General features: G+C 42.4%; 12 protein-coding genes across 12 annotated transcripts; 7 read left to right on the forward strand and 5 right to left on the reverse strand.

Moving 5' to 3' along the window:
- Positions 1 to 13: 13 nt before the first annotated feature.
- K450DRAFT_258200 (uncharacterized protein) lies at positions 14 to 1,041 on the reverse strand. The gene has a single exon (XM_051591805.1). The coding sequence runs from the start codon at positions 957 to 959 to the stop codon at positions 138 to 140; it is 822 nt and encodes a 273-aa protein (XP_051441144.1). The 5' UTR covers positions 960 to 1,041; the 3' UTR covers positions 14 to 137.
- A 418-nt stretch (positions 1,042 to 1,459) lies between these two features.
- On the forward strand, positions 1,460 to 2,969 carry K450DRAFT_258207 (uncharacterized protein). The gene is made up of 6 exons (XM_051591806.1): positions 1,460 to 1,992; positions 2,058 to 2,111; positions 2,179 to 2,319; positions 2,380 to 2,501; positions 2,560 to 2,753; positions 2,843 to 2,969. The coding sequence occupies exons 1-5, from the start codon at positions 1,709 to 1,711 to the stop codon at positions 2,742 to 2,744; spliced, it is 786 nt and encodes a 261-aa protein (XP_051441145.1). The 5' UTR covers positions 1,460 to 1,708; the 3' UTR covers positions 2,745 to 2,753; positions 2,843 to 2,969.
- A 218-nt stretch (positions 2,970 to 3,187) lies between these two features.
- Positions 3,188 to 7,607, forward strand: K450DRAFT_258213 (uncharacterized protein). The gene is made up of 20 exons (XM_051591807.1): positions 3,188 to 3,318; positions 3,375 to 3,505; positions 3,577 to 3,643; positions 3,707 to 4,216; positions 4,285 to 4,354; positions 4,416 to 4,467; positions 4,527 to 4,575; positions 4,635 to 4,679; positions 4,739 to 4,784; positions 4,847 to 5,031; positions 5,094 to 5,193; positions 5,257 to 5,292; positions 5,357 to 5,518; positions 5,581 to 5,697; positions 5,760 to 5,934; positions 5,998 to 6,054; positions 6,110 to 6,270; positions 6,326 to 6,968; positions 7,031 to 7,116; positions 7,176 to 7,607. Exons 1-20 carry the CDS (start codon positions 3,200 to 3,202, stop codon positions 7,557 to 7,559), a joined length of 3,195 nt encoding a protein of 1,064 aa, XP_051441146.1. The 5' UTR covers positions 3,188 to 3,199; the 3' UTR covers positions 7,560 to 7,607.
- Positions 7,572 to 9,031, reverse strand: K450DRAFT_193055 (uncharacterized protein). Its single transcript, XM_051584475.1, has 5 exons — positions 8,956 to 9,031; positions 8,842 to 8,868; positions 8,722 to 8,777; positions 8,548 to 8,652; positions 7,572 to 8,485 (listed from the first exon to the last, which is right to left on the reverse strand). The coding sequence occupies exons 1-5, from the start codon at positions 8,957 to 8,959 to the stop codon at positions 7,655 to 7,657; spliced, it is 1,023 nt and encodes a 340-aa protein (XP_051441147.1). The 5' UTR covers positions 8,960 to 9,031; the 3' UTR covers positions 7,572 to 7,654.
- A 36-nt stretch (positions 9,032 to 9,067) lies between these two features.
- K450DRAFT_258220 (uncharacterized protein) lies at positions 9,068 to 10,134 on the reverse strand. The gene is made up of 3 exons (XM_051591808.1): positions 9,821 to 10,134; positions 9,396 to 9,757; positions 9,068 to 9,313 (listed from the first exon to the last, which is right to left on the reverse strand). Exons 1-3 carry the CDS (start codon positions 9,969 to 9,971, stop codon positions 9,125 to 9,127), a joined length of 702 nt encoding a protein of 233 aa, XP_051441148.1. The 5' UTR covers positions 9,972 to 10,134; the 3' UTR covers positions 9,068 to 9,124.
- A 1,018-nt stretch (positions 10,135 to 11,152) lies between these two features.
- Positions 11,153 to 11,359, forward strand: K450DRAFT_179706 (uncharacterized protein; the record flags this gene model as incomplete). The annotated part of the gene is made up of 1 exon (XM_051584319.1): positions 11,153 to 11,359. One exon carries the CDS (start codon positions 11,153 to 11,155, stop codon positions 11,357 to 11,359), a length of 207 nt encoding a protein of 68 aa, XP_051441149.1.
- Positions 11,360 to 11,710: 351 nt separating this feature from the next.
- K450DRAFT_258229 (uncharacterized protein) lies at positions 11,711 to 13,905 on the forward strand. The gene is made up of 6 exons (XM_051591809.1): positions 11,711 to 12,397; positions 12,463 to 12,651; positions 12,717 to 12,795; positions 12,925 to 13,126; positions 13,190 to 13,652; positions 13,724 to 13,905. The coding sequence occupies exons 1-6, from the start codon at positions 12,062 to 12,064 to the stop codon at positions 13,856 to 13,858; spliced, it is 1,404 nt and encodes a 467-aa protein (XP_051441150.1). The 5' UTR covers positions 11,711 to 12,061; the 3' UTR covers positions 13,859 to 13,905.
- A 465-nt stretch (positions 13,906 to 14,370) lies between these two features.
- Positions 14,371 to 15,394, reverse strand: K450DRAFT_258232 (uncharacterized protein). Its single transcript, XM_051591810.1, has 4 exons — positions 15,091 to 15,394; positions 14,690 to 14,750; positions 14,539 to 14,629; positions 14,371 to 14,451 (listed from the first exon to the last, which is right to left on the reverse strand). Exons 1-4 carry the CDS (start codon positions 15,155 to 15,157, stop codon positions 14,443 to 14,445), a joined length of 228 nt encoding a protein of 75 aa, XP_051441151.1. The 5' UTR covers positions 15,158 to 15,394; the 3' UTR covers positions 14,371 to 14,442.
- A 354-nt stretch (positions 15,395 to 15,748) lies between these two features.
- K450DRAFT_258237 (uncharacterized protein) lies at positions 15,749 to 16,629 on the forward strand (the record flags this gene model as incomplete). Its single annotated transcript, XM_051591811.1, has 3 exons — positions 15,749 to 15,751; positions 16,012 to 16,256; positions 16,325 to 16,629. The coding sequence occupies 3 exons, from the start codon at positions 15,749 to 15,751 to the stop codon at positions 16,539 to 16,541; spliced, it is 465 nt and encodes a 154-aa protein (XP_051441152.1). The 3' UTR covers positions 16,542 to 16,629.
- A 1-nt stretch (position 16,630) lies between these two features.
- Positions 16,631 to 18,680, forward strand: K450DRAFT_258244 (uncharacterized protein). The gene is made up of 9 exons (XM_051591812.1): positions 16,631 to 16,816; positions 16,890 to 16,994; positions 17,061 to 17,186; positions 17,260 to 17,645; positions 17,728 to 17,982; positions 18,057 to 18,156; positions 18,230 to 18,372; positions 18,452 to 18,504; positions 18,588 to 18,680. Exons 1-9 carry the CDS (start codon positions 16,672 to 16,674, stop codon positions 18,643 to 18,645), a joined length of 1,371 nt encoding a protein of 456 aa, XP_051441153.1. The 5' UTR covers positions 16,631 to 16,671; the 3' UTR covers positions 18,646 to 18,680.
- Positions 18,681 to 18,714: 34 nt separating this feature from the next.
- K450DRAFT_214650 (uncharacterized protein) lies at positions 18,715 to 19,665 on the reverse strand (the record flags this gene model as incomplete). Its single annotated transcript, XM_051584832.1, has 2 exons — positions 18,715 to 19,318; positions 19,454 to 19,665. The coding sequence occupies 2 exons, from the start codon at positions 19,663 to 19,665 to the stop codon at positions 18,715 to 18,717; spliced, it is 816 nt and encodes a 271-aa protein (XP_051441154.1).
- Positions 19,666 to 19,818: 153 nt separating this feature from the next.
- K450DRAFT_291919 (uncharacterized protein) lies at positions 19,819 to 23,614 on the forward strand (the record flags this gene model as incomplete). Its single annotated transcript, XM_051593584.1, has 9 exons — positions 19,819 to 20,551; positions 20,669 to 21,747; positions 21,826 to 22,098; positions 22,196 to 22,489; positions 22,554 to 22,835; positions 22,919 to 22,984; positions 23,059 to 23,105; positions 23,167 to 23,389; positions 23,459 to 23,614. 9 exons carry the CDS (start codon positions 19,819 to 19,821, stop codon positions 23,612 to 23,614), a joined length of 3,153 nt encoding a protein of 1,050 aa, XP_051441155.1.
- Positions 23,615 to 23,636: the final 22 nt, after the last annotated feature.

Consider the following 23,636-nt stretch of genomic DNA (forward strand, 5'->3'; position numbering starts at 1 on the left):
CCATTAATTTTTACGGCTAAGATTTATGGGTTTTTTTTAATATAAAAAGTTTTGGTTTGGATCATCGACAAAAGACACTCGGTGAAAATCATGATAATAAGAATTTACGAGCAATAAAGATAAGAAACTAAGATTGCTTACGGACAAGTTACAGTGATAGATTGTACTACAGCACTGATTGTTGAGGGTTCCTGGGACCAGTTAACAGGACCATGAGCCCACTCTGCTGTTGAAGCAACCTTAGAAGCGTCCCAAATACCAATTTGGACCGCAGATGCTTCGGTGGGGTAGTTGTATACACCTTTATGGAGGGTGCTTTCTTTTGTCACGGTGCGGATGTTCTTTCCGTCAACAAACCACTGGATGGATTCTTCAGTCCAGGAGATTTTGTAGTTGTGGAAGGCTGAGCTATCGTCAGCAACAATGTATTTTCCTTCTGTGGAGTAATCCAGAACGCCATGGTAAAAATATGAAGTCTGGGCCTCGTTACTGACCCATTCATAATCAATTTCGTCACCACCAGGAGACATGAAGATGAATGCGGTAACGATACCGTCAACCGGGGCACTCTTGAGCGTAGCTTCAACAGTTCCATACTGCATCAAGAACTTGGTACTGAAAGTAGCACCTGGACCAGCCTTTCCAGAGGTAGGTTTCAGGACCTTCATTTCCAGCCCGCCAGAAGTTACATCCCAGGTACCCTCAGCATCGGACTGGTCGACCCAATACTGACTCATATCAGGATTAGTAACGAAATTTTGGGTGAAGCTTTTACATGACGTTGAACCAGAAGGTGGAGATTTGGCAAGTGCAGGCGTTACAAGAGTGGAGTTTCCAGATACACCTGAGGCAGCATCATCCCGCTTGGCATTTGCCTGAAGACTGGCGGCTCCTGCACCTTGTAGTGTTGCACCAGCGAGGCAAAGCGCTATGAGTGATGAGAGGTTGAAAGTGACCATATTAAAAAAGTAAAATTCGATTCGTATCTAACAGTTACAGGTGGTGCCTTTTTATAACCGATACACAAAGGACCGCAAAGAAGTCAAATTGTACCAAGATTTCGGCGCACAATTATCTCCATTGGCCGTGTTTAAAGTTTTAAAGGTCCTGCAGGTTTCATGCGTGAAACCCTGGCTACTTTTTAATTTTACAAAATTTTACTTATTTACAAGAGCATCGGATATTAACGATCCTCATGGAAAGAGAACTGGAAGATGCTGTACACTGATCAAAGCGATTTATACGTGAAAATGTTGAAAGAGCTGTTTAACTTTTAATACAAAAAGTCTCATGTGTTACTGGAGTAACGAGGTGGATCTCAATGTTTTGGTGATGTCGAAACTCTTAATAGTTACCATGTTCGATCCACACACCAAGGGAGAATTTTTACCAGCCTAAGAATCTAGTTCCTTTTAACCTGATGTCTCAGAACGATAGGACAAAAATACGTGAAACCAATGTGGAATGAGTTTTATCAAACGGTGTTTTAGATTATCAAGGTGCAATATGAAGAGCAACAGTTACATTCAAATTATATATTTCGGTATACTCTACTTATTTTTTCTTATGCTGTATTTGCTTTCATCTGTTGAGAGCATGCTGCTTAAAAAAAAAGGTAGCTGTAAAATGTCTTGATGCAACGGAGGCTACGACATAGCATTTCAATCTCCGGTAGCCCATGGCTTGAGGTGCGCTGTTATGGATATGCATGCAAGTCATGTCGCAACCTGTATTAATCGTCACTGGAGCATCACGAGGAATAGGAAAAGCTGTAGCTCTTTCTGCTATCAAGTCGCTCAACGCTAACGTATTAGCCGTTGCTCGCTCGAAAGATCTTCTTGAAGTCTTGAAGCAAGATGTTGATAAATGTGGAAAAGGTCATTGTCTCGAAATTGTAGTCGGTGACCTGACCGACGAGAGGGTCGTGACTAGAGCGATTGATCGTGCTATAGATAGATGGGGGCGCATTGATGGCGTTGTCGCAAACGCAGGGTGAGTGGATGGACATTTTGTGGCGTCGCTTTGATGCATTCATGACGTTAACCAAACTGGTCCAGAGTTCTAGAGCCAATGGCTCTAGTGGAAGATGCCCCGGTTCAAGGATGGAAGAAGTACGCCTTATAATTTTCAAAATAGAAATTTTCATCAATGGAAGTGAAGCTAACAGATCTACACCAGGCTCTTCGATATCAATCTCTTTTCTATCATCACATTGGTACAAGAGGCGCTTTCGCATCTCAAAAAGACCAACGGAAGAATCATCAATGTTTCTTCAGGTGCGGCTACGAAGGCTTATAGAGGATGGGGAGCATACGGAGCGTGAGTAGTCAGTTCAGTTCTGTGCTGCCATTCGATCTCGTTAATCTGACTGAAGTATAGTTCCAAGGCTGCCTTGAATCACCTTACCGAAACTCTAGCAGTTGAAGAACCCAATATCACGACTATTGCTATTCGACCAGGAGTTGTCGATACAGATATGCAAGGTCTGATTCGCCAAGAAGGTAAGTTTTCAAACCTTCACCATACTATATGTTAAGCCGGCAATTAACGTTATATTAGGTAAAGCTTCCATGGGTGATTTTCACAGCAAGTTCGTTGATCTTCACGAACAAGGAAAGCTAGTCGACCCCCAAGACTGTGGTCATGTCATTGCTTCATTGAGTATCAGCGGTAGTAAAGACCTTTCCGGAAAGTTTCTTAGCTGGGACGACGACAGTTTGATTGAACATAGGCGAAAGAATTGAAGAATTCAAGTAGGCATCCATACTATATTTCCATTTGTTGGGAATGATGCAGTGTATATTTGTGTCGAAATCCTGAATAAATTGTGTTTTGCATACAGAGTTTTGCTATTAGACAGAGGATGGTATATGGAGCGAAGAGAAGGAGCTCCCGATTAGTGTGATGGTTTGATAAAGCATATAATAGATCGAATGCGCACCATGCTATCATTTTTTTTTCATCACGAATAGATCATACTTGGTTATCTTTATTACATAACGTTAACAGAAAGAAATAAGCGCATCCAAATTTCTGGCAAAGGCAAAGCATAAGCAAAATACTCTTCATAGACAAGGCGAGTCGCCATATGTGCGATACTTCTCGTCACGTGAGATAGCCCTTTTGCGTCTATTAAACGACGCTCTAGTTAGCGTCGTTTCACCTGACGCCCTTACTTGTAGCACTAGCTGTGCGAGCCATGCATAACGAACAGCAACAATCACCAGATGACAAAACATACGACAGCATACGATTTGGTGACTTTAAGTCTTACATGGAGAGAAAGAAAAGGAAGTTGAAGGATCAGGAGCAGCTAATGTGAGCATTTAAAATTGACTTGTAACTTGGCACATTCGCTAATGCTATAGTTAAAGCCTGGCTGCTAGCGATGAGAAATCCGAAATCTTCAAAGGACTCATCATTTATGTCAACGGGTATACAAACCCATCACATTCGACTCTTAAAAAGATTATTACAACTCATGGTGGAGATTTTCAGCACTACTGTAAGTGGATATGAACACCATCGCAATTTACAGCTGCGTAGTCCCTAACGCCTTTTTTCATTTGACGAAAGTATCAAAGTCAAAAATTACCCACATTGTCGCCAGCAACTTGACGAATGCCAAGATCAAAGAGTTCAGGTACTTTTTATTGTTCCCTCATGTATAACAAGACTGGGAATTGATCAAATTGAAATATCAAAGCGCCTACAAGGTTGTACTCCCAGAATGGATAATGGACTCTGTAGAGGCTAAAGTGCTTCTTCCGTGGCAAAATTACCGGCTTAATTCTCCTGTAGAAGTGCATCAGAAGGAGCTCAGCTTTCAGACGCAGACACTGTCAAGTAGCTCTAATCCGACTGTCGATAGTCACAACAAATCCAGCCATCTTCCGCCGGCTAGCTCAATACCAAAGGAAGAATCCAAAAAAGCTAATGAATTACCACCTCAATATTTAGCAAGATCACCAAAAGGTAAAGAGGTTGCTCAAATAACAGGTTCCGAACTCAACCTCTCTCTATTATCCAATGACTGGGCACGCAAGAACAGCTCTATAAATCCAGAGTTTCTGGATAAATACTACACTACATCTAGGCTGCACTATCTTTCAATGTGGAAAGCAGAACTGAAAAGTATTGTAACCAAGTTACGCATTCGACATAGTAGTCAAAGTCAAAGGAGGAAAATGCCCAGAACTGAGAATTCGAAGATCATGTACGTTGACGATGCCCTCATGCTAGTGATGAAAAATGACATTTCTAACTCTGGCCTGTATTAATTAGGCATATTGATTTTGATTGCTTTTTTGCATCAGTGGGCATACGGGATAGGCCACACCTTCAAGAAAAACCGGTTAGCTTAATTCGTCGTTTGGGAGTGCGAAGTGACTATCTAATGTTAATTATTTGTAAAGGTTGCAGTATGTCATTCCAAAGGCGTTATGGAATCCTCATCTGGGGCAGTCGGTTAGTAGCTTCAACCTGCGAACTCATCAGAAATTAGTATTCTGATCTTGATTTTACAGCATCATGTAATTATGTAGCTCGAAAGTATAAAATACAAAATGGAACGACGTAAGGAATTTGATACGTGTCTTATGACAGCACTTGACCCTATCTAATTACGTTGACAGTGTGGGGCATGCTCGAAAACTTTGCCCAGAACTGGAAGTCATACCGTAAGAAAGAAATCGACTTCAGTCTCAATCTTCTCACTACTAATCATTGTGAATATCAGATACGAGTTTGATAAATACAAAGAAGTATCTGAGAAATTTTATGAAGTGAGTATCTACCTTATGGCGCTGTTGATGAACAAATTCAGACTTATCATTTAATGCCATAGATACTATTTGAACATGCTGATGACCTTGAACCAGTCAGTGTGGATGAAGCAATCATAGATGTCACCAGCTCTATCACAGACTCTATGACGATTGATGAATTCGCAACAAAAATACGGTCGGAAATTCGGGAATCTACAGGCTGCGAAGCTAGCATAGGATGCGGCTCAAATATACTTTTAGCAAGGTAATAACTTATCAGATCAATGGAAGCGTATATGACAAATGAAACTAAATTGTCTACTTCAGACTTGCCACCAAAGTTGCCAAGCCGTGTGGCCAATATTTTGTGGATCATAACAGCATTTTGGAATTCCTCAATCCAATATCGGTGTATGACCTTCCTGGGGTATGATATGTTAGGTATGACTAAATTATTTATGACCTATTGCTAACATTTATTATGGAAAAGATTGGCTATGCCATGGGTGAAAAATTGAACAGAATGGTATGTAGTCATTTGATCACTACCAACTCGTATATAGACTTCATCTAATGTAACCTGCGTATAGAACTTGAAGACCTTAGAAGATCTCAGGGCATATACAATGAAGGCACTGCAAGATATATTTGGAAAAAAGACTGGCGAATCTCTCTACAAATTTGCACGAGGGATTGATGATCGTCCTTTGTCATCTGGACAGCCTCGACAGTCTGTCAGTGCTGAAGTATCGGTAAGGCAGTGTAACCTGTGGATAATACTGATTATTTATCATTTACTTATAAGAAGTACCAGTGGGGGGTTCGCTTTGAAAACGATGATCAAGTACGAGAGTTTGTGCTAGGATTATGCAAAGAAGTAGAAAAGAGATTGAGGAATGTGGGGTGCAAAGGAAAATCTATCACAATGAAGGTATCTCATCGCAGTATTTTTGAATTACAAGATAGTTTGCTTGCTAACCCAAGTCCACTCAGATTAAAAGGCGAAAGCTAGATGCGCTAGAAGCAGCAAAACATCTTGGCCATGGGATATGCGATAATTTTTCCAAATCAGTCTCATTGGAACAGTATACGGATGATGCGCTCTTCATATTTGACGAAGCTATGAAATTGCTTCAATCGTATCATTTTGAATCCGTTGATATTAGAGGTATGATTTGGACGCCTCATGTATGAGATATACAGATACTAAATTTTCGGTTGTTCATCACAGGATTAGGCGTACAAATTCAGAAATTGGACAATGATGTCGGCAAAAATCCGGTTGAAGGTACATTTAAGGTCATATCTCTTCCTGGCGGCCATAGCTAACATGTCGTTTACAGAAGGGCAATCCCTACTTCCATATAAGAAAAAGCAGAAGGTAGAAAACGAAGTTACATCAACAGATCATGCTCCCGAGGAAGAACCTGATATTATTACCAAAGTGGACGACACTATCTTCAAAGCAAGTTCTTCTACTTCTACCTCGAAAAGATTGCCTATGGTAAGTTTGTTAGTTCATGAATCTACTCGTACCATATGAACTAACCTTGTTGCAGGAGGTAGAGAGACAAGCCTTTCACGAACTTCCAATGGATATTCGTAAGGAGCTTGAGAGAGTATATGAGCTTATTTTTCTCGCGGAGACAAATGAGCATAATAGCAGTTCTGAAAATGTCATTCCAGCAAGCTTGGAGGACGATTTGCATATTCAACATGAGAAAGGTAATGTCAATGGAACAGAAATCATTCATCAAGTCGGTGATAAGCCTACGAAACTATCTACGAAATCAGAATCTTTGCCTACCCATGAAAACAACAAAAGTGTTAGCGTACCATACGGAACGACTCAACATGAACTTCCGCCTTGGTCGCAGTTAAATCCTACGGATCTCCTTGCCATGCCGGATAATATGAGAGCAAAAGTACTGAAGCAATACAGTGAACGGGAACAGGTTGCCGCGACTAAAAAGCGACCTATTTCACCCTCTCAATCTCATCAATCTCCCAAACGACCAAGAACGAAGAGAACTCCTGGACCAAAGACTCCTACACATCAAAATGACTCTATTGGAGCGAAACGAAGCTTTACCCTTACGCAAATGTTCCCTCCTCAAAGTCCAAGTAAACATAGATCAGCGGTGAATACTGTGGATGATTTGTCGGAATGGGACCCCAACGTGCTCAATGAATTGCCCGCTGGTAAGGTTGATACTTCAGCACGGTAGAAGAAGGCGTAACAATGTTCACGTTTGTTATTATAGAAATACGTGCTGAGCTGCTTGACGAGCATCGGCGCCAGAGAGAGCAGAAACACAGAGATCTACAAAATCAGTTGGATTCTGCAAAGGTAAACAAAAATGTAACTATATCGAAATGACAACAACATATCTAATATACCATTCATAGACACTAGCTACTACTCTAAAGTCAAACCCATTCACTGTAGTGTCCAAATCAGAACCTGCGTTAATGGGTAAAACTGATATATCGTCCATTCGAGATATGCTAAAAGCTTGGCTTTTGGCATTCAGCAATGAACCAGAAGAAGAAGACGTAGAAACCGTTTCCAAATACGTTTTGAAGCTCGCGCGGGCGCGAAACTTTCACCAAGCACAACTGGTGGTTCAATACCTTGCCATGCTCGTAAATCAGGAATTTTGTCAATCGCAAGAATCATCTGAGCCCATCGTAGTAGGAAGTGTATGGAAACTCTACGTCGAAAAGTTGAGGAAACAGCTAGACCGCGAAGTATACGACATTTACAAATGTACATTGAAGTGGCAATGTTAATTACTCTTAGATACAGCTTAATTGCATTTTGTATTATACAACGAGGTTAATTTCTACAAATACATGTAATATATACCCATCTAATTGAGAAAAATCTATGATTGTACTTTGTTCATAGCTGCAGCTACAACTTCATAAATCCAAAAGGTCACGGCGTTGACTGGAAAGGCTCGTAAAACAGTAGGTCCCATGCCACGAACGAACACTCCAGCGCCTTCGGCTCTCCAGGATCGCACTATACAGTCCCATGTTGATCGATAGTGGGGCGTATTGATTGTATGATATGAGGATGCGGATAGGGGTGCGGACGATGTTGTGCTGCTATAGGATCGAATGGATTGAGTTCCGCCTTCTAATGATCCTGATGGAATACGAGTGCTCGGTTGTATGACTTGCATCTGCATTCTTGACTTTATAACATCTAGTGGGTAGATGCAGCCCCAGGATATGGTACCAGCAAATCCTCCTGCAAGTAAGAGTTTCCAAGCATTGTCTCCAGAAACGTCCCCACTTTCGACCTTTAAAGATCGCTTGAGACCTTCGTAAACTGCAAAGTAAACACCATACGACGGTGCATCACGGATGATGGTAATCATCCCACCCTGGAAGAAACCAGAAATACCACCTCGACGAAAAATGTCCCTCGCCACCTGCATAGTTGACCTACTTCCTCTGTGCATTTGAGCTTGTATTTTTACTAGATCTGTCGGAGCAGACAATAAAAAGCATGCAAAGCCCGCTCCACAACCGGCGAGGAAAACTTGGGACAAGGTCGGAACAGGTGCTCCAAAGTTATTAGGGTCTGCGCTATACCGGTTGCCTCTTTCAAGATACCGAAGGATATTTCCATACGACACAAATAGAATGGCATTTAGACCAGCCAAGCCAACTATAGGAGATAGTACACCTTTGAAGAGTGAACTGATCTGGGTAGAACAAATGACTTAGAATGACGTCTACACAAAGACTTCAATGAAAGATAACTAACCCCTTCCATTTGAACTAAATTTCTAAACGTTTGTGTTGCCGTCAGTGACTGTGAAGGCGTATTTGTGTTTCCAGGTACGTTCAGTCGAGGGGCTTGCAAGCGAGCCTGTGATGGATTTTGACACACTATAAGCACGTGCTAATGTAAGCCATGGACTGGTTGTCTTCGCCTTACCTTGAGAACATCCAATGGACTACCGACCAGTATACCAGCCGCTCCTCCAACCCAACCTACCACAGGTCACATATAAATAAGCAATATTGACAATGAGTGAAGTAATTTCAAAATGCCTACCAGCAACAAAGTCGCTGATACTTTCAGCTAAAACGAGAGGAGAATTAAGTATGAGTGCATTTGGATCGCATACATTTGCAAGTATTTCAGTGTAATGCATATATCCTTTCTTACCCATGTCACAAGTCGATTGTGTTGAAAAGAGCTTGTTACAAACAGTGAAGAAAAAATGTGGAGACTTAAATTTTCGATGCTCAAACAAGCAGAAAAAGAAACTCAGGAACAAATGTGGGTTATAAGAAAAAATTTATATTACAGTTGCTTCAACCATGAAGTTTTTCATTTACAAATATATACGCCTCAAGTCAGCTGGGGTTACAATCTTTTGGCATTGAGGGCAAAGCTTCTTAGTTCCCATACTATGCAGCCAACACTCCTCGCAATGGACATGCCAGCAGACGACCGAAGTGAGTGGAGTTTTGTATGGTTCGAGGCAAATCAAACATTTGGGCACAGATCTACTTGCTGATTCCTAAGGGGTAAGAGATTGTCAGTGGATGTCATTCATTATCGTGGAAGAGCCATCACAGTTTGATATGATCACGCTCGCTTACCAACTGATTTATTTGTGACCGAAGAGACTCAATCACAAGCTTAGTGTGCCCGGCTGCATTTGTTGGAATAACGGCATCTTTCGTCAAATGTTGCTTCCATCCATCATCAGATACTGTTGCTTCGTAGCCTGGTCGCTGAGCTGATTGAGCTTGTCCACTGGGTCCGGATGAACTTGACCTTGAAATAGGTGTTCCAGACACCATTTCGCGTAAAGCAGCACTGTCCTCGTTCTCATCATCGGGGTTTACGACGATGTCGCGTTCAGAATACTGGGCTTCTCCATATTGATTAACGTCGTCATCTTCCACATCTAGGTCATCGTCCACATCCTCTCCTTTGACCGTCGTCGACATACCCGCACCTGTTTTAGCTTGTTAGAGACCAACCATAACTCACCAGAAAATGACTGAACAATAAAGCCTACCTCCATAGCCACCCTCAAACATGGCGGTTGCTCTAACGCGCCGTTGCCCAGCCCACTCGTACTCCTCCCATGCAGCTTCTGGCGTCCCATCTCCTTCGCCGTCATATATGGGGGGTGATGCGGATGTTTTGGGAGCTGTTTCATGATCCATTGATGAGTTGTCGTTGTCTTCAGAATTAACGCGAGCGAGACAACCATCAATGTGCAAATTGATACTTTCTGTATCACCGCTCAATACTTGATTGCATATAAAGCACGTCTGCTGCAAGCCGGTATCGAACGCTTTTTACGACAAGTCAGTGTCATATAACAAGTTCTTCACGAGATTCTGGTTTTCAACTTACAAGTATAAGACTCCTGATTTTCCGCAGGCGGATTCCATACAGCATCTATTTAGTGCTCATACTTCAGTATTCTAGCCGATATTCCAAACTTCAAGCCACATTACATACCTGTTGAAGTAGAAGCGTTTGTAGTAGTCCTTATTGCTGAGCTACGAGCTTCTCTGTTTTTCCGCACTTTTGATAAACACTCCTCGTATCTTGAAGAAACCTTTCTTTTGCCGGTTGTCTTTTCCAGCTGCTTTTTGGCCACTACTGCTGCACCTCGTTTGCCTCTCCTGTCATATCGTTTGTTTGTCAAAACAACCAGTTTTCATAATGCATTTCAGAATTTAAACATACGCTTTTGATAGTTCGTAATCGCCGAAATTAAGTTGTTGAAGCTCGTATAGCTCTATTTGATAATGGTTTTCGTACTGTGCAGGGTCTACAGGAACTCCACAAATCGGACATTTTGGCCAGTCTCGCCTTGCTGTCAGAGTAGACAAATATCTTAGATGTGAAGTAGTCATTCATCTCAGTAATAGATGATTAAAAACCTTTTTTAGCGTTGTCCTCTCTTAGTGAACCCAACTCTCGTGATAAACGAGAACGCTTCTTCGCCAGGCTGCATGAGAAGCGGTGATTTACGTTAGTGTCGTGATATATCATTCGTGTCATTCATATAGTATTTACGTTTTGCTTGTGAATTCAGTTGAAGTGAGTACGGCCGGCTGAAGGTTGGGCGATTGTCCCTCGGCTGGCAGCTTCGTCGGCTCCATAGCTTGCCTGACAGTGGTGGAAAGAAAAAGTGACTGCCAATGTAGAAGTGGAGGCAAAAAAAAGCTGACCTGCGGTGAGAATTGTCGACGTCATCACGAGCTCCACTTTTTCATTTGACCTTGGCAGCTGGCTCTGTTGTTGCAGGTCGATCTTGCATCCGCTAGAATCAAGACCTCGACTTTTCTGGAACCGTGTAAAGGTATTTAGGAGTGATTAACATACTACCAAAATGCAAGCATCACCACCAGCACTTCAAAATATTCCCGATCTGGATGCCCTTCGACTGGAGTATAAACGAATCCTACAAGATTTGACTTTCAACTGCAAACCCATCATCACCAGCCTCACCATTTTGGCGCAAGAAAATAAGCAAGGTGCTACACTGATAGTACGTGAAATTGAACAAAAGATAAGAGCGGTAAGTGTTACTTCATAAATATAGTTACTACACCAAACTGGATTCGAGACAGGGTCGAGAAACGACTGAAGTGGTAAAGTGCAATCCCGTCAACACCGGTAATGCTTTACAAATCAGAGCATCGTCAAGGTCTTTAGACCTGACTCCGGTCAGGCTCTTACGTGCCGCCGAATAAATATGACCATGCTATATTCTTCTTTCTCTGTTTGCTTTTCCGCTTGAGCTGTCAACTACCTCTTTCACTGTTTCTTGCCACTATTCCCCTTCCCTTTCTTCTATATTTAATTACTGTATCTATTCATTCGTGCACATTGGAAACTGCCTGAAGAGCAGGAAACTGCATGTCTTTCAGCCATTTTATCTTTGTTTTTTTTTCTTCAATTACTGATGAATGGATGTTACATATCCAAGCAACTTGTTACACTATATGCAACAGAAGAATCCAAAATCAAAAGAAAAGAGAAAATGCGAGAACGAGAACACAAACGATAAAAAGAAAAAAGAAAAGAAAAAAAAAAGATGTTGCAAGTGACAGTTGCTTTAGGATAGCGGATTATTTATTGCAAGCTATTTGCTAAACTTTGGATGCTAGCATCCGTGTACCTCCTTCATTTCTTCATAGCAAATTGTATATTTCTTTTTCCAAATTCTTACATCTCATCATATACACTCTGGATCCATTTTGGTGCAGCCTTTTAGCAGTGTTTAACATGTCATCTCATGGATTTTTTTTTTCTGTTACAGAATGCCTCAAATCAAAAGCTTCCGGTGATCTACCTCGTTGACTCAATATGTAAGAATGTCGGTGAACCCTATATCCAGTTGTTTGCACGTAACATCGCTTCGCTATTCCTCGAATCTTATACAAGAGCCGAGGTTTCTACGAGGAGAAGTTTTGAGCGATTATTACAAACATGGAAGAACGGGATGCCAGACGGACGGCCTGTGTTTTCCAGGAGTGTACTTGAACCCATTGAACGGTCTGTAAGATATCTTCAGCAACAATCTCCACAACAGCAACATCAACCTCCTTCGCAGCAAGGACCAAATATAATGGTACGGATGGTTCTTTTTCAACTGTATAAGAAAATTTTTATCAATAATAGCAAATTCTCTTTTAGCGAGACCCTAGGCAGCGATACGCAGCATCTCCCAGTCAGTCACAATACCCCTCTTCTGGAATAAGTCCTAGCCAACAGCAAACCTTACCAACCGCGCCGCAGCCTGATGTCATGTCAACTCTGCAGTCCATATTATCACCAGCGAATGGAAACAGTGGTGGTGACCCTACCACGCAAATCTTGGTTCAGGTAATTACACGTCTATGTAATATGGGGCTACTACAATATATAGACGTACTAATCATCGAAAGCAGCTACAATCTTTATTACCTACGTTACCACCAGCTCAAGCTGCCCCCATTCAGCAATATCTGGCACAAATATTACCACCAGGTACTGCACCTTCAGCATTAACGCAAGCTGGTTCCCCATCGCCTAGGATGGGTAATGCTGCGCCGCCTTTACACGACAAGCCACGTATTGGATCACCGGTAACGATGGATCGATCTACTCCTCCTATAGGAACTCCTCCACCCGCTTCTGTATCATCGTCAGTTAGTAACATGAATGCTCTTGACTTAATGAAGAATTTAACATCGTTGGGACTTTTGGGTGGCGTTTCATCTGGACAACCTGCTTCAGAGCAGAAAAAGGATTTTGCATCTGGTAACATGACGGTCGCTATGTTTGGACCATTCCGACTGGAGAGTAAAGATATTCAAACGTAAGTTAGCATGCCGTCTACTCATTCAAAAACTGCACCATCTGACACTGTATGATTCCTTAGAGTTCGTAAAGGAGCGGTTGAATTCTTATATTCTGCATTACCACTTAAATGCAAGCAATGTGGTTACCGATACCCAGACACAGAAGAGGGCAAGAAGAAGATGGATGCTCATCTTGACTTTCATTTTCGACAGAATCGACGATCGAAAGAACGTGCCAAGCGCGGCCTTTCTCGAAGCTGGTTTGTAACTGAAAGCGAGTGGGTCAATGGTGTCGACATTGAGTCTACCAGCCAGCATCCACCTATATTTGCGGACGAACAATCACATAATGGCACTGGTGGAGGAAGTGGACAACAAAAAAATAAAAAGGTGGAAGAACTAGACGCAGATTCACATATGGTAGTTGTGCCTGCCGATAGCCAAGGTAGACCTTGCCCTATTTGCGGAGAGCAGTTCATTACGATATGGAACGACGGTGAGGAAGAATGGATGTACAAAAATGCAGTTAATATTAATGGAACGGTATGAGAACTTTTTTTTCTTGTTTTAAAGTTTGTCAGCGATAATGCTCATTCGAATTACCACTTCAACAGATATATCACGCAACTTGCCACGCAGATGCTAGTCATAATATGGAAGTGGAAGAATTAGAAGCAGATCAAATCGAAAAGAAGAGAAAAGCAGTAGACGATTTGGCTCAAGATAGTAAAATACTAAAGACAGAATGATATCACCACTGAATAAAATCGCCATTTTATACTGTGAATTTTCACAGGAGTTTTTTCATGTGCTTTTCACCTCATGTTCCCTTTTCTTTCACAAAGTAATCCACGGTTGGTGAATCGGCCGACTCAACCGGATTCAGCGCGAGTACACCCTGCGTTCGCCTCCTGGCAGCCAGGTCCAAGACAATGGACACAAGAATCACCAGGACATTTCATACCTTCCATCTACGATGCTTCGAAATCAAGTCCAATATTTCACGGATACCTCCCATCGCCTGCATTTGTCGAGTCGAAAAAGAGCAAGCTCTAACTCGATGTTGTGATCGCTTTGCATGGTACCTTCAACACATGTATATGGATAATAGTGCTGGCAACACAACCACTTTGGATACCCAGCACCTCAAAACAAACGAAATGGAAATTGTTAGAGAGTGTATTTCATAATAAAGTTGGTCTTTTACAAGTTGCAAACAAGCGAAAAGAGACACGAAGGTAGAGGGAACGGTAAAAAAAATTGCCACTCATAAGTAGCATAAATTCAAATTATCATAAAGCATATCGGAATTTCTCTTCCACCATGGCCTTATTTAATGTTTCTGTATTGGGCAGTTTGGGAGGTAGACAGGAGTTGTTAGACACAAATGTTATGAAACAGTCCCACGTAAAACCACAAGGCTCTTTACCTGAGTACCAACAATAGATCCAATAATGATGGCAAGGATAACTAGGATAGTGACACCGATAATAATCTTCCACTTCAGATCCTTCCACCACCTATGGAGTGGTCAATTAAAGTTTCGCACACCATAGCTTAAAATCACTCGTTACACTTACATGCGCTTTCGCACTTGGTTAGCACCTCTACGGAAGTGACCTGCCGTTGCTTGCAAATCCTCTAGAGAGTGAATAAACGTTTGGTTAGTATTCAGCGCATCAATATTTCATCGCTATGCGTCCCATATCCATGCTCATTTGATTCAAATTGTGTTGCATGATAATCATCTATGTCAGCTGCCTATGGACGGTTTGCATAGAAGTTGACCGAACGTGTCGAAAAATACTTTAAGCGATGTTGTTTGAGAAATATAGCTGATGTTGTGCCAAGAAAAAGATGAAAAACAAGGCTATGGTCGGTAAAGCAATGACTCTGCTGATATTCCGTTCTAGAGTTTGCCTCCGCCACAGCAGCAAACCCCCCAAACTCTCATAACGGCAGAATGCCTTTCAGTACATACCAGTCTTGCCGCGAAGATCATCTAATCTTTCACCACGTTGCATGACCTTGTCAATGTTGTCTTGCATGATGTTAACAACTTCGTCTACCTGTTGTTGAACTCGAGCAGTCTTGGCATTGCCAGCAGTACCCGGGGCAGCATTGGCACCGCCGGGACGCTGTGAGTTGGGAATATAGGGATCATATGGTTCTGACCTATAAGTACAAGGTAAGTGGAAGGGAACTTGTCAGTGTTGAGGTATGTCAGAAGTACAGATGCAAGAGAAAACCTATTTAGTCGTACATTTGGACAGTTTTGTGAGCAGAAGGAAAAAAGTGCGTAGAAAGCAAGATCCTCCCAGCGGAGAAGCCCAAGATTGGGCTGGCTGGGTCCGAATGCGACGTCATATGCCAAAAAGTGGCCAACCGCACATCCACACCCTATTCACTCATGAACGAAGGCATCTCGATTATAGTGGCCGTGTTTGTCATCCTCATTGCTATGAGGTGGCTGCTAGGTATGTTCATACGGAATGTCTGCATCTAATCTTGGAGGTGCTCTAATGCGTTCTCCATTCTTTCCTTTTTATGTTTTATCCACTTGTCCTATAGGGGCTCCACAACCATCGGGATCGCAGAGTCAACGAGCCAATCGACCGCGACATCGTGTTACACCCGAAATGGTACAGTATACAGCTACCTACGGATAAAAAGGGGACATGAATACTAATCAAAAAGGTATTGTTAGGTGGAAACGGTTCGTGCTATGTTTCCAAATATTCCATCGGCAGCCATTGTGAATAGTTTACAAACAACGGGGTCTGTTGAGATAACTATTGAACATGCACTGCGCGATGGAACTCTTCCTATGGTAAGTTCATATTCATTTTATACGTAGCCCTTTTCTATTTCCCTAGCGGTATCTTAATGCAAATTCCACCAGCCGGCCAATATCACCCCACCGCGATCCCCACCTACCGCGAGTGGTAACAGTAGAAATATCTCAGGACAATCTTCATCAGCAGCGTCCGGAGTGACACAAAGTAATTTGCTTCAGCGTTATAATTTGGAGTCCAAGCTCAGCTCGGATGATGGGCCTGAACCACCAAAAGTTTGGGAAACTGACGCACAAAAGCGACAAGAAATGTTGAGGAAAAGAAAAGAGCATATGATTTTGCAAGCTAGGAGGTAAGCAAACTGTAAATTATAAAAGTATTTTGTTCAGTATACCAGGTATTTACATAATTCCAACTTAGAAAAATGATGGAATCCCAACAGCAGGCACAGCAGCCTGTCGTGGCAGAAGGAAGTGGTGATGGTACGAACAATGCACCTTCTGAAAAGCAGGAGCAGCTAGCAGCCGAGACATTTGACGACATGTCTGTTGATGAACTGAATGCGCTTGATCCTAGTGAGCGAAGGCGCAATATGATGGAAGCATTAGAGCGTAGAAAGGCCAAAGCTGCCCAATAGTAAATCCAATAATCCAATGACTTGAAAATTTGAAAATAAAAATGTGCAAATGTGCAAGTCACGACGCTGGGCCAACACAAAATTTCAGGTTCTGCAGTGAACCTTGTGCAGTCTGCCTATATCGTTTACAATGTGGCCACATGATAACTTTACGGCTAGAAAGGAAGCCATACTACGATATAATGCTGCTGCATTGATCGCACTATGGTTCATTTCTTCGTCCTCGTATCCTACCATCGATGCATTGCTAAATTATCCTTTGATAAAACTGCCGCGTACGTGTTTTTCGATTCGCCAACATTGAGGTCCTACCTTCTACCAATGTACTAATAACTATGCTACCATTAGGTATCGCGTGTAAATTCCTTGTTATGTATAATATTATCAGCGTGATAGCATCCATTTTCCAAAAGCCTCAGGACAGAAAGGAACTTGTTGCGACACAAACAGAAGGTATGGATTACATGTGGAATTAAGAATGTGCAAACCATTCCGAACTAAAACTCAACCTGTTCATAGGCTCAGAAACCTGGATTGCACTTAACAACTTGGTTTCTTCTGTTCGAAGGGCATTCAATAGTCCTGCAAAGCCTACACCATCGCCAGTACCACCTGTCACCAATCAAACACAACCAAGTCCTAAAGGTTAGGCTCCCATCTGCGAAGATTTTTAGATGAAGAAGATTGGAATACTAATATTGATTCGGTCGATCTCTAGATGTGTATCCCTCTTTGCACAAGATGTTTCCGGATCTGTATCCCGAACAACCTCCACGAATATCGCAGGCATCTGTTAAGCAAGTGGAACCTTGCTTAGATATTTCTGCTTTGCGAACAAATGCGGCTGCTGCACGACCAGTAACACCATCGTCTACTATTGGGTCATCTGGTACTCCCAGGGAGCGACAACTCTCATCATTTATGTCTCAGCCCACTATTACTCCCAGTCAGCCTCTACAGGCCAGTGCCAAAGCCTCTATTATCCCCAAAGTGATGTTCCAGTCATGCATGCTAAACCAGGATGTCCAGCTCACCGACGAAAACAACACTGACACCGAGAATTCAAACAAAATGAACATCAATGAAATCAGAAAAGAGCAACAGGTAACTCATGATATCCGCTGCTCGATTGGCAATACGTAATGCCGCTAATCAATGTAACCTTTTGTACGCATCTTTTATTTAGTACAAAGACATCAAGATACAATGGGATAAAATAGATGAAGTACAATGTGTAGAATACTGTCATCAGCTTCGGGATTGGATTTCTGTGCGAATGATGCGACCTTTGGTGGATACTATGGACAAAGTTAATAAGGAGCTTGATGCAAACAATTATAGCCACTTGAACTGCTATAACTGCACTCTGTTTACCAGCACCACGTCACCATCCGTGCCAATGCCACATTCGTTATATCAGTTGGCGCAATTCTACTCTAATGTAGGTTAACAACATGGGATTTGATAGTATTGCTGACTTGCAACAAACTAATAACATCAACTTAATGTCTACAGATTCCCATTACGAACCAGCGCTTAGATACCGAAAAATACCTTTTGGTACCTGGTTATGAACAGGTAGAACACCGGGCTTACATTATCAAGCGCATTAAAGGTAAGACCATATTACAGTCGTATGGTTGTGGATCAGGAAGAAGAAAACCATATTTACGTCGTTTTCAAAATAGAATTAGCTTCTGGATGGAGGCTGGCCGGCTTCAGCATAGTCAAATCAGAGCAAAATCAGCCAAACGATCGCGATATCATTCTTCACATCTTCAAGACATACTTGTCTGAAATGCACACAGACGTAACTCCTCCTTTGGTAGACGTAAGTACCAATGTGACTTCAGTGACATTTGATAACATTTAACGACACCACTGTATTCACTATCTTTTACCATGTACAGCCCCCAATGGACCTTCTTCGATTCTTGGTTGCGTACGTTTGGGCAACTCCAAAGTAAGTGCTTATTTCTCTTCTTAGTTAGAGGCGATATTGTAAACTTAAGTCACTGTGGGTACTAACACAATAGTCAACTTAAGACTTCACTATGTCTTCAAGGGCAAACATCCAGATATTGATGGGACAGCAAAAGCATGAGACATAGTATTACAGTGGAGAAAACAATAAAGCCAAATAAATGTTACATAATAATTGAATGCTACTCAATCAGTAGATACCGGGGAGAACGATCCAGCGGCCACGTACGAATGTATTCGCGTATTTCGAGCCAAAAGATTTTTTGTACCATCGCTCGGTTTCACCTGCGGTGACAGATAAATTGATGATGGTCCATAGCAGACCAGCCATGAGTGTTAGATTTTGCAGTCGATTGAGAATGCACAATGAAACATAAATTAAAATATCCGCCAAATAATGGGGACAAACGACTTTTTCGAACCAGTCTCCACGTGGTATTTGGTATATGCTTGATGAAGCCGCAGACGTTGAAGGACGAGCTTTCATGCGAATATTAGCCAGAATACGATGGCAGACGTATTGATGCCATGAAGCGTAGGCAAATAAGACAATAGCGAGGATGACATGTGGACGAAGAAGCTGGCGAGTATCCAAGAGGGCGGTTGGTTGAGGTGACGATTCCCAAACCCCTAAATTGGCAGCTCCTTCTAGCCAAGCAGCGAAGACCATGGATCCGTAAAATCCAATGCCGATAAAATAGTGGGAAATATTCATTCTCGCTTGTCTGGACGGCCGTTGAACTAGGTTGACTTCGTACAGTCGTCGACCGATGTGAAGGGTGATGAGACATAAGCTGAGGAGGCAAATGATTGCTGGTTGAGTATTGGCCAATTCTGGGGTGTCGAAGTGGGCAAGCATTGAGACAATTGGGCCCTTTTTATGTTCCCACAACAACAATACTACTTCAAGGTCGCACCATAGAGCAAACAAAAACCCTATCCAATAAAAATGTGAAAACCACGCCTTGGGAACAGTCTGTTGAGAGATCCACAAGGATAACTTAGATGTGGGGCGATCAGCTGTTTCAGAGAGCTTTCCGTAAGCCAATACTGAGGCACGTAGAGTTGGCTGAAATTTTGCAAGCAGTGAGAGCACTGAAAGAAGGTGTAGACAGCAACATAACAGAGCAATGAGAAGCATGACAGCCAAACGGGCTGTAACAGGATTTGGGAAGAGGCACACAACTGAAAAGTGTGACTGGCAGGAATGACACAAGTTCGCCTGGCTACGTCGGTGAATCCATAGCACAAACCAACGAAGAACAGAACAAGCCGTGGCAAGTGGTCTTTACTCATGGCGACGTCCACGAAATCAAAGCGAGAAAACTCTACAAACAGCGAGGAACTATTCGAATTCGTTGATTACACATCAGCTTCTAATTTTGAACGCTTGGCAAACGCTGTAGAAGAGATCCTGTCACTATGGGGATTCAAGTACTCCGACCATGGCATCACTTCAGACAGTATCCCTGAAACAGCGCCTTCAATAGACACAGCGTTCCGAAAAGAATCCATGTCAATAGAGGATACCACTTATAACCTCATGTACCACTGTGACCCAAAACTTATACAGGAGCACCACGATCCAATCAATGCACCGTTTGTAGCGGAGGCTTTGACGAGCGCTGTAACTGACCACGGAGATAAAGAAACCAACTTTCACGCATTACATCGATGGACTGGCATAGCACGACTATTAGTGTTAGAGGTCACAAGTGACTCATTGCGATCACGATTGTTCGCAAGTGGCAAAGCGACAGTGGATATCAGTCAAGCCAAATTACTATTGTCGGCATGTCGAATCGCAATCCATAACACTGCCTGTAAAATACCGATATTCATACGTTGTGGACCCGCACGTTATGGCCTTTTCATTGGATATAGTCTGTCAAAAGACCAGGATCAAGATATCACGGAGTCAAATTTCAATACCATGGTTGTACCATCGTTGCCCTCAACCTGGTCAGACCTGAATATAGTTCGGCGAGTTCTCCGGAAAAAACTGGAAATCGATGAATATGATGGTGGTAGGTTATTGGCATCCGAATTTTGCTCATAGGAATACACTACTGGGCGAAATAGGCACTATAATATACCGCACATTTCGTTACTCATAATATCTTTTGTTTTAATATTCAAATTAGATCTGGACATTCACGCTACGGCAGCTTTTACATACAGCCTTAAAAACTGGTTTGACGAAGACTGGAAGTCATGGAACGATGGAGGTGATGAATCTGAGGACGACAGCACCAATGTTAGCAATAGTAATGATCTTTTGGAGCGAAACTTCGATGAAGTTTCCACAAAGAAGAAAGCAAAGCCTGCATCTTCACTTCCCCATCTGGATTTTGGATCATACAATGATCCTCTTAGATCGTTGAACCTCACAGCTATCTTTCCAATGACAAACCTCAACACATTCCTGGAAAATCAGTTTAGCTCTGATATGGATGCAATCGTTTCACCAATCTGGAGAGTAGCAACTGAATTCGCTCCTGATGCACAGCAACGTGCAGTACTATCATCTTCAATCGACGATGCTATCGCTTCATGGATAAAAGATCCTGCCAATAAAGACTATCTTGCGCCATATGACGACAGTAATATAAACAACGAAGACAGTAGTACCCAACGAAGCCGGCTTTCAAGAGATCCTAAACGCTTACGCAATCTGTTACAGTCTGGTCGATCTTCCGCCGATGTTGCAATGCCAGGTGGCCTAGGAGGAGCAAAAGACAATGGTGGAGCGGCAAATGTTACATTTGTAGCATCGGATGAGGTAGAGACTGTATTACATGCTCTGTTTGAAGCAAATCTCGAAGCCGAACACTCAAATCGACACTATTATGGAGAAACATTTGACAATCTTTCCTCCTGTGATACCTCCTTGCCAACTGTTCGTTCTCTTGGATTCCATGTCAAGGACGACCAATTGGTTCCTTACAAATCCTTTTTGTGGAATTTACTCGTCCTAGCGCTAAATGCTACTACCTCTAGCAATAAGACGGCAAACACGTCTTTTATCAGTTTTCTCAAAATACTATGGTCTGAAGTTATGCGACAAATCCGATGGTATTGGGAGCATAATGTATTAATACCAAATGTAAATGTACGCTCTAATTTGATTGCCGATGACACCGAGGACTTGAGTGACAGCATTCACACCGTCACGCCAAACGTTGCGCAAGAGACCATGGCTATAGATTTGCGGTTTAATATGGTGAGTGGAAATGTTTCCAGTACAGTGATATTCTTGCTTCGAATGACCTTGTTTTTTCTTATTATGCCTATCCTATAGCTACATCAAAAACTGGCAATGATCAATTGCTGCATTCGAAGGCAGCAGCAAATTCAGAAACAAAAAGGCCAAAATACTCCATCTTTGTCAACAGTTTCCAGCCCGTTGATAAAGAAGAAAACATACCACAATTTGTTTGATGAAGTGAGACCACAATCATCAGAGGAACCAAACAAAGGAGAGTCTGGTTTTAACCGCTTTCTAGAGCGACTTGTGGAAGGGGATGACCAGCCTGGAATGTTCTCTCAAGTTGACCATCAAGCATCTACTCTGGTAAGACACTGTCCTACTTTCCTTGACTTGTGCCTGCATACTCTCTTATCCACCACAATGATCTCTTAATTTGTTCCACGTGCACCTGACTATGTAGGTTCCAGAAGATGCTAGCTGGGATGAGACTATGGATATTGAGGAAGAAGATGATGAATACTTTGACTCCATCGAAGACGTCGCACCATCCAACACCGCAAAGCTAGCAGGACAGTCTAGCCGCATGGATGAATCATTTGTCCAGCTTGATAAGACTTCCAGCTCTGAAGGTGCCACGAAGTCCGATTCGGAAGTTACGGAGGATGGTGAACGAATCCCGCAAGGCAGAAAAAGCATTCTTAAAGATATCATGCTTTGTAATGAAGAAGAACCTCTGTGGATACCTGAAACTCAAGTAAGTCTCTTCCTTGACCGCTTATGCTATGAGCCATTCCATTTTCTCAAACATTCTCAAATAGGATATCGGTTTTATGACAGAAGATATGGTCAAGCAGCAAGCTGAAGTGTTTGAGAGCCTGGGCACATCTGACGATGCTGCTAAAATCCGAGCTCAGCTTCAGTCGGCTCATCTGCTATCCGATATGCAAGCATTCAAGGCTGCCAACCCCACAGCAGTATTCAATGACTTTGTACGTTGGCACTCACCCAAAGACTGGGTTACTGAAGGTACTGACGATGGCAAGCCCCAGCTCAGCGCCAGAATGGCAGAGGCTGGTAATCTATGGTTGGAACTCTGGCAGGTAAAAAAGTCTAAAGACAGACATCTGAATTTGTTTCAATTCAAAATCCGAATGACTTACCAGGTTTTTCCGCCCGTCCATAGGAAGCCAAGCCTATACCAATTACTAAACAAAAACCGTTATTTAACATCACCATGGAAGGTGAAAAGGTACAATGTTTATGGCGCTTAAAGCGATGAATTTTTCTCAAATGTCGCTTTTTATTAACCAAGCGTTCTGACAGGCATTACACTTTTTGGAAAGCATGTCTGTGTACGAAGTCTTTTCATTGTAAGTACACGCATATTACTTTATCCAATACCGACCAGCATCTCACCCAGCACCGGTTTAGCCTGCTACCCACTGTTGCCTTGATTGCATACGATACACTGGTTTCACATCCTGTTACCCTGCGCGTGCCACATCTAACGGCAAAGATATCTGAACTGGCTAAAGACATTACAAAATTCCCTTGGGACGATATGCGCCAAGGCAAAGTTTCAGGTGATTCCATTATATCCTCCATACGCGAAAAGGAGATATTGATATGCAGAGCGAACTCCCTTCTGCGCAAGGTAAACCGTTGTTGCTATTTAAGAACCCCCATAATTTGTTTTTGTTGGTGGTTAAAACTGGTCGATTAGTTACCCCGGCAGGTAGAACTGGTCGATCGGCTAATCCAATCATGTGAGAGCCAAGTGGAAGATGATCAAGAACGTGAAGTGGTTTACACGCTCTTCTCGTCCGAAGGTAAAGGCTGCACCACCATCGTAATGCCGATTTTTCATGTGACAAACTAAAGCTTTTCTCTCTTGTCGATTA

The sequence above is a fragment of the Umbelopsis ramanniana genome, assembly GCF_025399195.1.
Source record: "Umbelopsis ramanniana AG unplaced genomic scaffold K450scaffold_70, whole genome shotgun sequence".
Taxonomy (NCBI): Eukaryota; Fungi; Mucoromycota; class Umbelopsidomycetes; order Umbelopsidales; family Umbelopsidaceae; genus Umbelopsis; species Umbelopsis ramanniana.